This window comes from Rattus norvegicus, chromosome 6 (assembly GCF_021556685.1).
Source record: "Rattus norvegicus strain SHRSP/BbbUtx chromosome 6, alternate assembly SHRSP_T2T, whole genome shotgun sequence".
Lineage (NCBI taxonomy): Eukaryota > Metazoa > Chordata > Mammalia > Rodentia > Muridae > Rattus > Rattus norvegicus.
This window is the reverse complement of record NC_141539.1, coordinates 133,426,306-133,440,328: the sequence shown is the minus strand read 5'-3', so window position 1 is coordinate 133,440,328 and position 14,023 is coordinate 133,426,306. Positions and strand designations below refer to the sequence as shown.

The 14,023-nt window shown below is 48.0% G+C and overlaps 1 protein-coding gene across 14 annotated transcripts in view; it reads right to left on the bottom strand.

Moving 5' to 3' along the window:
* The window catches only part of Eml1 (EMAP like 1), a 172,433-nt gene that overhangs the window by 68,699 nt on the left and 89,711 nt on the right, over nt 1–14,023 (bottom strand). For all 14 annotated transcript variants that reach the window (NR_174190.1, NR_174191.1, NM_001399709.1 and 11 more), the window contains 1 exon segment: nt 2,371–2,553. Coding sequence is in view for 12 of the 14 variants with exons in the window: in NM_001399709.1 (NP_001386638.1) it covers nt 2,371–2,553 (183 nt within the window). In the remaining 2 variants the exon portion in view is untranslated.

Below are 14,023 nucleotides of genomic sequence, written 5' to 3'. Positions count from 1 at the left end.
AGGGGGACTGACAAGCATGTGTGAACACAGGACAGAGACCCTTGGGGCAGAGAGAGCTGATCTCCCCATCAACTGGGACTAGCCAGGGATAAGCCAGCACCTTGTCAAAGCCTCAACTTCCATCTCACATAAGGCTGGCAATGCCAGCATGGCAGGCCGCTGGGAGGGTTAGGAACAAGAACTGAAAGTCCCTAGCATGAGGCAGGCACCGAAGCTGAGGTAGCTGATCTCCTTGCTCCATTTCTACTGCTGGGATAAAAAACACCCTGGCAAAAAGCAGCTCGTTGGGAAAGGGCTTATTTCAGTTCACAGTTCCAGGCATCGTCCGCCATAGCAGGGGAGTCAAGGCAGGAACGTGAAGCGGCTGGTCACACCACAGCCACAGTCGAGAGCAGGGAGAGGAATGGTGCATGCTGGTCCTCAGGTCACCTCTTCTACCCTCCTACAGCCCGGGACCCAACATCACAGCTCTGAAAAATTCAGGCCCAGCCCCCAGAGCTCGGATACGTAGCCCTGTCCCACAAACGGCATAGTGTAGGGCCATGGCACCCCTCCCTATTCATGTCTCCCACTCTTCTGATTTCCTTTTATTTCTCAGTGACTTTCGAGCCAACGATGATTTGCGCTCGTGAAAGCAATGCACGGTGAGGCATTAGGTAACCGTGAAAGAGGCATTTCTTTCCGGTTATGTCACAAGACGTCACTCACCGTCAAGTAAAATAAAAGTCCTGCGTGAACCCTGTCTGTTGATTCCCCTACTCTTCAAAAATAAGATTTTAGAAACCCAGAGCCGCTTTCAAGGTTCCCTTTGGGACGCAGTCGTCATCAGATCTATTTGTGGAAAGTCGAGCGGGTCATGAACGTCTAAAATAACTGGGTTTCTGGTCCGAAATACCCCAAGTGCTTTGGGACTTAGAGGCAAAGGTCACTGGAAAGGATTATTCAAAATACAGAGCTGAGGGTTGCATGTGCCTCTGATGTAGATCTGCCTTCGAGTGTCAGGAAGGATGTGGGTCCCTTTCCACAGAGTAGAGACCTAGCCAAGCCGGGAGATGGCCAGGCTTGACAAAGACCAAGGAGATTAAACATTACACAGCCCTCTCCTGACTCCAGTGATGATCCAAGCCTCCTGGAAACAAGGAAAGAGGGAGAAAGGGGAGGAGGAGGAGAGGGAGGGGGAGGAGGGAGAGAGAACACCTGCACAGGTGAGGTTCATGTGCCTTATTTTTTAAGACAAGATCTCTCACTGCCCTGAAGCCTGCCAAGTTGGCTAGGCCAACCAGTGACACCCCGGAAGCCATCTTCTTCCCTAGCATCTGAACTATATCCTGTAAACCCACACCATCTCATGCAGTGGGGACCATCCTCTGGCCTTCAATGCTTGCATCACAAGCAAGTCACTGACCGAGCTATCTCCGTGGTTCAAGAAAGGCTTGTTTTTGTTTTTGTTTTATTTTTGAGGCAGGGTCTCTCTGAGGAGTCCCCACTGTCTCAGATTTCACAGAGCTCCACCTGCCTTTGCTTTCCCACAGCTGAGATTAAAGGTGCACACCACCGCGCCCAGCTGAGAAGGGCATTTCATGCAACCTCAGGGTGTCTTAACCAGAGGAAGCTCACAGGCCGGGTGGGGCAGCCAGAAAATCAACTCTGACAGAAGAGGAGCCACTGCCCTCAGATGCAAACGTCAGGACATGGATATGCATGCCCGTGGTGTGGGGAATTATGACGACTTTTGTTTCTGAAATTTGAAGGTGTGATCACTACAGAGTTACTTAACATGAGCTGTGTCCTCGGAGAGGCATGAAATAATGGCTCAAACTGACCAGAAAACCCACTGGTACAGACCTCTGTTGAAGGCTGTGTCCCCACAGGTAGTGTGGGGTCTCAAAAGCAGCCAAGGACACACCCTAAAAGAAGCTGAGCGAACCGGCCAGCTAGATGCCTCTGGACTCAACTTTCTAAAGGGAGCCTCCCACACCTACACCAGACTGAGTGAGGGGCTGCCATGCATCACGTGACTTTGCTGTGTTTGTTGTAAGCTAAGGACACAGGTGGGGATGGGACATACTAGTGGACTTTCTGGATGGAACCCCCAGCGAGGGCTAAAGCTCTCTCTGCCCCATGCAATCTTAAACGATCTCAGTGATCCATGTGTACCGTCCCTTCCTTGACTCAAAAGTATTTAGGGATCATCTACAAAGACACACGTCGGCATCACAGAGGACAACTCACCCAAAGCACACCAACAAAGACTGTCAACCTTAGTGAGATTGGTTCAGCGGGTGGGGCTAAGGGCACTTTGATTTGGAGTCAGTTTTGGGGTAAACCGCCAAATATTTAACGCTGCTATGGGTACCACACCGTGCCCACCTTTGGTAGGTCCTTTCCTGTTAAGGACAGCCTGTTGCTCCTCTGTGATGTTCAGCCTCCGAACCACGTCGGCCAGCGCCGACTTGAGCAGCTGAATGTCATCCTCCTGCATCTGGACCCGCTGCTCCAGAGAGGCGATGCGGTCTGATATCTCCATGCTGCTGGCAGCAGACGCGCTGTCATCTAGACAAGAGAGAAGTGTCAGGTAAGTGAAGGACAGCCCATGACAACCAGATCTGTGCACGCACTGGGACACCGCATGAACGCGACACAGTCTACCGACCTAAGACAATGGTCTGTGGGCAGAATCACATGAGACGGTTTACTTGATGGAATTTCATTCTTCTTCCCATTATCACCAAGTCATGTTCCATGGGCTTGCCACGTTTAACGTGTCAACTGGTATTCTTGCCATGTTTAACGTGTCAACTGGTATTCTATTTTTCTAAGTGCAAGCCCATTTGTTCGCTTGCTCTGTGGTACTAGGGAAACCTAGGGGATGCAACTGATGCCAGACTCTCAACATTTGCAGAACCCTCTGCCTACTCCTCTTGCCTTTATCCAACGGTGCTAGCTGACCAGAAGTTTGTGGTCAGAGGACCACACTGCCTGTTGGTGTGCTAAAGCCTGTAGCCACTCGGCCTCTTGAAACCAAAGCAGGTCTGTCTGAATCCATCTCGCATCTCTAAGATCCTTCCCAAACCATGGTCACATAGTGCTAGCTGTGCAGATGGAGAGGAATCCAGATCAAGGGAGAACGTCAGCAGCAACACCAGACACAGCCATGCCCAGATTAGCACAGACTGGGGAAACACGGTCCCACTTTTTGAAGGACAAAACATTGGGTGGTCAGCTCTGTCTGGTAAAGAAATCCTTATGTAACAGTCATGGGCACCACCTTAACTAGAGGCACAGTTCCCAGCCCCTGGACACCTTCCTTATCTCTACCACCTTGTTCTTAAAAATCTTCTTAACATGGACTACATACCTACCACAGAACCTTCCCTGCAGAGGTGTGAATGAGAATGGCCCCATAGCCTCAGATGTTTGAATACTTGGTCCCTAATTGGTGGAACCGTTTGGGAAGGATTAGGAGGTGTGGCTTTGTTGGAGGTGTGCCACTGGAGGAGGATGGGGGTGGGCTTTGAGGTTTCAAAAACTTAATGCCATTCCCAGAGTGCTCTCTGTCTTGTGGATCAAGATGTGAGCTCGTGACCTCTGCTCCAGCTACCTGCCGCCATGTCTTCACTCTGCCATTGTAGACTCTAGCCCTCTGGAACCATTATGTCAATTAAACTCTTCCTTTTGTAAGTTGCCTTCGACATAGTGTTGTATCATAGCAATAGAAACCCTAATCCAAAGCTTCTCTTAGAGCTTTAAGAAATTATTTATTTGTGTGTATGTGTGTGTGTGTGTGTGTGTGTGTTGTGTGTGTGTGTGCATGCACGGGCGCCATTGCACATGTGTAGAGGTCAGAGCACAGCTTTCCCAAGTCTAGTCTCTCCTACCACATGGATTCTGCAGAAAATTCATCTCATGGCCCAACAGACACAGGTTACATACAAAGTTGAAGACAGGACTAAAGTAAGTAGGAAAAGGATAGTGTCATGTAATCAAAATCAGAGAAGCAAAGAGCCATGCCGCAGTGAAAGAGGTGGCAACTGTGAGGAAGAAAAAATAGGTATTACCACATATCAGCAATTCTAACGAAAGAGACAGAGCCTTCCTTCTGTTACACAGAGCACACACTGTGGAGTCAAACCACTGGTGTTCAAATTCCACCTCTGCTCCTCACCAGATACCCCATTTCTCCTCCAGAAGGATGGGGACAACTTCAGCATCTACGTCAGCTGGTTATGGTAACAGTACGCGAGTTCTCTATCTGCTTCACTTAGACTGTGTCGTACAAGCTGATGCATACATGCATGCTGTAACTAAGCTACTTATTATCAGTATCATTACACAATGTCAGTTAAGTCAAATTTAAGATTTCTTCCAAAATTCCCGAGTATTCTCTGAACAGTTCTAGGAGTTTGTTCTACTTTTAATTACATGTCAGTGTGCGGTGTGTACATGCCAGCAGAGGGTGTTGGATCCCCTGGAACAGACCTCACAGGCAGTTCTGCTGGTGAGTGGCACAATGGATGCTGGGAAATGAACTTGAGTCCTCTAGAAGAAGTGCAGTGCATACTATTAATCACTGAGCCAGCTCTCTAGCCCCTTTCTGAACTGTCTTTCTGTCTGTCTGTCTATCATCTGTCTATCTATCTGTCTATATATCATCTATCATCTATCTATCTATCTATCTATCTATCTATCTATCTATCTATCTATCTGTTAAGTACCTGTCCATCTTCTGTCTATTTATCTAGCTATGTTTTTGTTTATTTTTTTTCAGACAGGGTTTCTCTGTGTAGTCCTGGCTCTCCTGGAACTCACCCTATAGACCAGGTTGGCCTCGAACTCAGAGATCCACCTGTCTCTGTCTCTGGAGTGCTGGGACTAAAGGTATATGTCACCAATGCCTGGGAGTTTCTAAACATTTTTGTGCAAGTAAGAATTCATATCTTATTAATAATGTGTTTCACAAATTACAAAAATAATGTTATAGCTTTCTCTTAAGACCTGAGTGTTAAAATAAAGTTCAGGTGGTAAGATGGCTATGCTTTTGGGGGTGCAGCCTGGTAGAGGCAATGAGGTCATTGTGAGATCACTGGACACAGGCCTTTGCAAAGGATTGTGAGGCTTCTTAGACATGAGGTGAGTGGTTCTGCTGCAAGGACAGCTCTGGCCACAAGATGCTGCCACAACACAGGCCCAAAGCAGCCAAATAAACCTCATTTCCTATAAGTTTATTAACATGAGTCTCCTGTTGTAGTCACAGAATGCTAACATAGGAAGGCCTGTTATGACCTCTCTGGGTTGTTCATGTAGACAACAGCTTTTAAAGAAGACACACAAAATTGTGAATGGGGCTCTGAACCAACACAGTACGGAAGCCTGTAGGGTCCAAATATGTACAGTCAGCCACGTATATTCACACATGGAGCAGAACAGAAATGACTAGCTGGCAATGGTCTAAAACACGCCGTTGAAAACAGCAGCACCGTGTCCTCTGTAGGTGGGTGGATGAGTAGACAGAGGAATGGACAGGTGAGAAGTCTTATACCAAAGAGCATAAATCAGACTTTCAATCGCATCATCAGATTTGCATAGGAAAAAGTATAACTGAATGTTTTCCCAGAAAAGCCAAAGCATCTCAGAGTCTCTGCCTTTGAGCCTTGCTGAGGTTTCCCCGTGAGGTAATCCTTGCGCTTTTTGGATCCTGCTCAGCTGTGACTGTCTGCTTTCTTCCATTTCTCCAGGTAATGACCCTCCAAAGTGTGGCTGGGGCACTGCCTGGCAGCCCTTGAGTCTGAGTTCTCCCTTGCACGTAGCCAGGGAACCGGATCAGTCAGAGAATGACGAAGTCCACAGCCTGACCCATGCAGACCTTTGCCAACAGTCGAACATGTCGCTGAATTCCACAGCCTGAAAAGGAACGTCCTCTCTCATTTCTGACAAGAAGACTGTTAAACTAGGAATGGGGCACAAAGAAAACTTCCATGCGTTATCCTCCTTTAAAGTCACTTTAGAACTGATACCTCATGCGCGACTTCTCCGGAGAAGTCATTAAAACAGAGGCCATAACAAGAAGCTGGAGAGTGGCTCAGAGGTTAAGAGCACTGGCTGCTCTTGCAGAGGCTCTGGGTTCAGTTCCCAGCACCCTCATGGCTGCTCACAACTACCCGGAACTCCAGTGTCAAAGGGTCTGATGCCTTCTCCCTGTCTATGTAGGCACCGATACACAATGAATCATTTGGGCCACAATGTATCATTTGGGCAGTCATACTTTAGTAAAACTAAATCATTTTTTAAAAGGCTTATTTTAAGCCTTTATATAAGTCTTTAAGGTTTTCACTTGAGCTGTAAGTCATTTTTCTTGTATTGTTAGAGCAATATGTTGGAAAAAAACAGGCTTTCTCTACAATTCTACTCCTTGCATTGGAGTTTACTTATCTTTGAGAAAAGGTCTTATGTAGCCTAGGTTGACCAACTTGCTAGGTAGCCAAGCATGACCTTGAACTCCTAATCCTCCTGCCTCTACCTCCCTAGTTCATGGATTATAGGTTTGGCCATCACAAATGGTTTATACAATGCTGGGGCAGTAAGCTCAGGGATCTGTGCATGCTGGGCAAGCATTGTACCAACCAACCACACCATAACCAACCAGCTCTTAGGTTTTTACGACTTCCACTCGAAAGTGGAACCCACTTCGTGGGGCACCTGCTATTTGGGCGGCCTGGGTTCTGCTTACTCAGCCAGTGAGGAAGTCTCTCCCATTGTAGAGTGCCTGTCTCCAGATAGAAGTGGAAACTTAAGGGTCCTCTGGAAAGTCAGTTGGGTGGTGTTTTGCTGGGGCAAACACATTTCGTTAAAGTGGACGCAGATGTGAAAGGCTCAGGCAGACTCATGAAGGAACATCTGACTGAAGCAGACACAGGAGAGAGGATGTTCTGCTAAAGCAAGTGACAGGACACGTGATGAAGGAGTCTTTGTTAAGGACACACAGGTATTGGTCTGCCTTGTGGTCAGTTGTGCTGCATTTGTCAGGACTCCATAGAGAGATGCACCAAAGGACTTCTGGTGGCCTGCTGCAGTTTCTTGACACGTCCGAGGACTCAGGCTGATTGGATGCACGTGCTGAGGCAAGCACATGGAGGACACGTGATAACTGGAAGGTATACATAGGACTCCATGGAGTGACGGAGACAGAGCTTGACTTGCTGGTACAGCTAGCTGTGCAACGCTTGTGAGTCTCGCATCTTTGTTGATCTTCACTTCCCTGAGAGAGGCACAGCTGAGGACTTCTACTGGTGTCCCCGTGGTCCCTCCTGCTGACTCGAGAGGAGGCTGAGGCCTGGCTGTCTCTGCTAGGTTGTGTCACCACTGTTGCTAACCCGACTCTACTGAACTGGTTGTTGGTGTAGCCATGAAGTGTTTTTGACTAAATCCAGCTGCTGCTGACCGCTAATCTGTGAACTGAACTGCTGATTTCCAGGTGACACAGATGGGAGTTGCTCCAAAGAACCTTCCTGAACAGATCCATTTACCCTGTATCCTTTCTTTCCCACTACCTCTGGTGGGTGATGGGCTACAAGGAAGGTTAAAGTGTTTAAGAACCATCATTTAAAAAAAAAAGGTTTGGAAAAAATTAAACGTACACCAGACAGCAGCTACACAACAACCCCAGACTCTCTAGCGCTGGTGCTGTGCCCACTGTAGTGAGACACTGTAGAGGCCTGAGCAGGAAACTTCTCTGTAAGCCTCAGTCAAGAGCGGATATCCCTCTCATGGTGCCAATGGTCCCCAGAAAGGCCGCTGAGTTACCATGAGGAGAGACACTCCAGAGCTGTGAGGGAGCAAGGTACAGTAGAGAGAGCACAGCCAGGGCACACACAGTAGGATTCTTCATATTGATCCTTAACCCTGGCAGGTAGCTTGACCACTCCAGGCCCAGTGCTCCTGCCTCTGGTGTTCTCCTGAGAATGCATGCTAATATGTACCTAACACCGAATATTAACACATTGATGGCCTGGAGACACTCCCCAGTGGTAGTGCGTATCCACATAAAGGTGGAGCATCCCCTATCTGAACTAGTTCGGACCAGGAGTGTTTCCAGTTCTGAAGGTTTTCAGGCCTGTGTTTTATTGAGTAGCCATGGCAAATGTCTGAAATCTAAAACACACCACGGCGATACTCTAAAAGTTTCCGATTCCACAGCCTTTTCTACTTTGAGTCCTCAGATTAGGAACACTGTCCATGTGTGAGTCACTGCTGCTAAAGTTATTGTTATCGCAACAGAAAGCCTGGCCTTCGGAGACACCGGAGACGCCAGCTGCTGAAGTGAATCTGCAGTCTGCAGGGCTCAGCCGTGAGGTCACCCAGACTGCCCTCAGCCCAGTGACAACCTCGACACAGAGCGGGGTGGACAAGACCAGAGTCCTCGAATGCAGCACAGAGAGGAGCCGGACTCAAGAGGGGGTCCCCAGCCAGCCTCCCTCTCCCACATCAGTTGAGAGCAGAACCCTGCTGACACCAGACAGGCTCTGTGATGCCCCTGGTTCCAGGAACAAAAAGATAACCTTATAGCTCCACCACTTACCCTCTGTTCCCGGGCAGCTAATTATGATTATAAAAATTAAGTTTAATCAATTACTTTCACAGCTGTGAAAAATAGCATAAAAGGGTCTTTGGGTAGCTTGTCTGTTTCACCCTATTTCTTTTTATCTATCTATCTATCTATCATCTATCTATCTATCTATCTATCTATCATCTACCATCTATTATCTATCTATCATCTATCCATCATCTATCAATCAATCTATCTATCATCTATATATCATCTATCAATCCCTCATCTATCTATCCATTATCTGTCATCTATCATCTATCATGTATCAATCTATTTATCATCTATCTATCATGTATCAATCTATTTATCATCTATCATTTATCTATCTGTAACCTATCTATCTATCATCTATCTTTTATCCATCTATCATCTATCTATCTATCTATCTATCTATCTATCTATCTATCTATCTATCTATGTTTTTTGAGACAGTGTTTCATCCTATTATTAGGTCTTTTGAGAAGGATTTTTCATCCTGCTTGAAAGGTCGAGGAACAACAGGGACTTTGTTCTTGTTAAAAGAGGAGCCCAGGGCCTGAGTCCATCCTATTAAGATGCTCACCCTTTATCTGCATCCCCAGCCTCACAGCCTCTGATGTGCAGTGCCTTGGCCCTGCCTATCACTGAGCTGTCGACCCTCACCTCAAATGAGAGGGAGAACATCTGAATCTCCCAGACTTCGTCCAAGGCCAAGGTGCTGCGGGGTCAGTCATAAACCCTAAGTTCTACACTAGATGGCTGCTTATCCAAATGACAAGCACTCGTCCCATCCATGAGATTTTCCAAAATATTTGACAGGTATTGCTTGGGGGTGAGGGGGAAGCCCAGGGAGGAGGGACTGGGAAGAGGGATCAGTTAGTAAAGTTCTTGCTGGGCAAGCATAAGGACCTCAGTTTGGATCCCCAGAACCCAGATAAAAGTGGGGTGCAGCAGCTCTGTAATAGCCAGCTGGGGAGATGAAGCTAAGTGCATCCCTGGAGCGCACTGGCTAGACAGCCTCGCTCATTCAGTAAGTTTGAGGTACAGTGCAAGACCACCTTAGCTATGTTTCTATTGCTGTAAAGAGACACCATGACCAAGGCAACTTATAAGAGGGAGCATTTAAATGAAGGCTGGCTTACAGTTTCAGGGAGTGAGCCCATGGCCATCACACAGTGGGGAGCATGGCAGCAGTCAGGCAGGAGTGGCTCTGGAGCAATCAGTAGCTGAGAGTTTGTATCTGATCCATAAGCAGGAGGCAGAGAAAAAGAGGCTGGACCTGGCAAGGGCTTTTGAAGCCGCAAAGCTTACCCCTAGTGACATGCCTCCTTCAGCAAGACCACACCTCCTAATCCTTCACAAAGAGTTCCACCACGGGGGGGGGGGGGGACCAAATATTCAAATATATGAGACTATGGGGGCCATTCTTATTCAAACCACAATAAAGACCATCTCAAAATATAAAGCAGAGAGCCATTGAAGACACCCAATGTCAACTTTTGACCTCCATGTATACATGTAAACACACACACACTCGCACACACTCACATTCACACACACACACTCACACACACAAGCTCTCACATACATGCTCACACACACATTCACACCACACACACAAACACTCACAAACACTCACACTCACACACTCACACACTCACATTCACACACACGCTCACACACACTCACATACACATTCACACTCACACACTCACATTCACACACACTCACACACACAAGCTCTCACATACATGCTCTCACACACACAGTCACACCACACATTCACACACACACATAAACACTCACATTCACACACACACTCACACACACTCACACACTCACATACACATTCACACTCACACACTCACATTCACACACTCACACACACAAGCTCTCACATGCTCACACACACACAGTCACACCACACATTCACACACACATAAACACTCACACTCACACACACACTCACACACACTCACACACAGATACTTGTTGAGATTTAACATTTCACAACCAATCATATATGCAATGATGAAAAAGAAAGTTTTGCTCAACATTCAGAAAACTATCCCACAAAATTAACTTTATTACCTATTGTCTGCAGAAAAGTATTTTTATGCTCTGAGACCTGATAGCAAAAAGAATACAAGACATTCTGCATGGAACGTGACACATATGTTGTCACTTTAAGGCCAGGGCCATGATCCTCCTGTGAGATGCACAGTCCTGGGTGAGTGGAGGGGGAGGGGCACCCTGGCTGAAGGATCTCAGCTTCACTCCCCCAGGCCTAGCTAGAGACCACATGGGTCAGTCTGGACCCAGAGTCCTGCTCGTCCTAGGGCTGGGCCTGTCCTCGGAACTGTGTCTCTGAAAGTCACTTCACAGAAAATTACGTGTGTGTGCTCCGTGTCCCAAGCCAGGCGCCATGATGCACATGAGCAAAGAGTTGTATGATTAGCCACGAAAAGATTTCACAGTGGCCCTTGACTGGATAGAGAGGTCCCACCAACGTCTGCATGAGGAGCTTCAGCAGGGACCCCAGATCTGAAAGAGACAGTAAGCTGGGCTTCTGCAAGCAGAGGCTGTGGGTCAGTAGAGTAGAGACCGAGAAAGAAGACTTCGTTCCTAGTAGCAATGTGTGACTGCGTCTGATCTGGAAGATCTGTCAGCTCGACTCAATCAAGTCAGGCTTTCCCCTGCCTCAGAGGAGCTGGGACAACTCAATACTGTCCCTGTACATCACAGAGAGGCTGACCAACAGATAGCTGTGGTAGTAACACAGGAGTACAGACACGAGAGCAACATCCAGGTCCCACCATGCCCACAAGGCTGACTGGACCCTCAGTGACCTGAGGAGAGTCCAGAGCGAGGTCCAAATGCAAGTGAGGGAAGAACGGGGATTCAAAACAAATGCAGGTTTTCATGAATTCCTAACACTGAAAATCAGAGGGAAACTGATGGCCTTGCCCTTGTGTGGCTGCAGAGTGTGGTAGACTGAAAATCAGAGGGAAACTGATGGCCTTGCCCTTGTGTGGCTGCAGAGAGTGTGGTAGACTGAAAATCAGAGGGAAACTGATGGCCTTGCCCTTGTGTGGCTGCAGAGTGGGGTAGAATTTTTAGTGCTTTTATCTCGGCCTATGTTCTCATGTCCTTTTTGTCTAACTGTTATCAACCTGGAAAAGTTCTCCTAAGGCATCATGGGATAACTTGAAATGTTTGGAAGTCAGCTAAATACTGCAGTGTGCTGGAGATGCTGTGTACACACACACACACACACACAGAGAGAGAGAGAGAGAGACAGAGACAGAGACAGAGACAGAGACAGAGACAGAGACAGAGACAGAGAGTGTGTGTCACGGTGATCTCTTAGGGACTCACTCCAAACTTGAGTTCATGACCAGCTACCACCTCTTGTGCACATCACGGACTTCGCTTGGTTCAACCTTGCTATGGGCTGCAAGGGGCAGAGGTCCAGTTAGTTGTGCGTGGAAAGGAATGAAGGATAAAACAAAGGGGTTTCTTTTCATGTATAAACTTATTTCGGACGGGATTTCCTCAGTGAAAAATGAAGAACAGGATGGGGGGCAGAGTACCTACCTAGCATACGTGAGCCTCTGGTTCTATCTCCAGAGCCAGTAAACAGAATTAAAAAGGTAGGGGACATCGCACATTGAGGACAGTGGGCATCTGAGAGCCTCAGTCTGAAATCCTCTGGCATCTCGGAGCCACTAGAAGCCTCATGCCCGCAGCTACTGTCTTTGTTTCTTCGGGACATGAACTCATGACCGTGTCCACTGCTCATTTCGCTGGAAAGTAAGTGCCATGGTAGGTTTGCTTCTCTGCTCCTTACCCCAAACCCAGAGTGAGCTCAGCGTACCACGGGACACAGCACACCTGTGTCACAGGATCAAGCAACACAGCAGGCCCCAAGTGCTCATGGAGCCCACAGTCCGTGCACACATACTGGGGTATATGTTTCTACGAAGAACACAACTGTCAGGTTGGGGCTGTGTGGTTTCTTGATCGAATTTTGTCCATCATAAAGGTTCAGGGTCCGAGAAGATGTATCACGTCCAGTCATTGCAAGATCTAACCCAAGCTTCCGTCCCTCCCGCTGCACCATGCTCAGAAGAAGATGCCAACTCTGAGCCCCCAGTCAAAATATCACTGCCATGTGACCAGGGCAGGGTTGACACTCTCCATGCAGGAGGTGGCCGCCTCTATGGCCAGGGACTGGCACAAACATGAAAAACAGCTCATCTGCTGCCACCAGAGTCTCCTGAATGGTGGCTTTACAAAGAAAAAGTCAACTTAGGATAAAACAAAGCTAGCTATGTACTGTAAGCCATCCTGATGCCCTGTAACTCTGTGCTGGCACCCAAGGGTGTGTTGGCGAGGTTAGAGGTCTCAACTAGAACGAAAAGGGACTTTGGTCTGCTTCCGGGAGGCAAGGCTCCACAGAAGAAGCTGCTGGAACCCACACTTGTCACCCCACTGACACCCAGTGCTGATCCAGAAAACACAGATGGATTGGCCTGGTGACAACCAGCCAGCATGTCTGGTGAGGCAGGGTGGGCCAAAGGAAGGGACGTTGGAAAAGAGAAAGGCTGGAGAGAGGCCTCAGCAGCCTAGAGCGGAGCCCAAAGACATGAAAATACACACACACACACACACACACACACACACACACACACACTCATACACTCACACACATGCACTCTCACACACACACGTGCACTCACACACATGCACTCTCACACACACATGCACTCTCTCACACTCATTCACCCACAAGCACACTCACACACACACGTACACACACACTCTCATACACTCACACACATGCACTCTCACACACACACGTGCACTCACACACTCACACACATGCACGCTCACATACACACATGCACTTTCACACACACATGCACTCTCACCACACATGCACTCTCTCTCCCACACACACACATGCACTCTCTCACACTCACTCACCCACAAGCACACTCACACACACACACTCACACTCACACACACATGCACTCTCACCACACATGCACTCTCTCTCCCACACACACACATGCACTCTCTCACACTCACTCACCCACAAGCACACTCACACACACACTCACACTCACAAACACACTCGCGCGCCTGCAAACACACACAGGAAAAGACACACGCAGGAGAAGGTGGATGCTCTAGCTTGAGGATCCACCCCACACACCTCTTCTCTACCGTTAGCCTGAGCAGGAGAGTTGGGCACCTCAACAGCCTTACTGTGGAACACCCCTGACAGTGAAAAGAAAACAAGAGACATTTCAAAGCAAACACAGGCGCAACCAAAAGTGGCCCTGAGCAGACCACTCAAGAGGGACTCTACAGGACAGGCTCAGAAAACGAGGGAGACAGAGGCTAAGGAATGGAAGGCAGGTAGAGAAATAT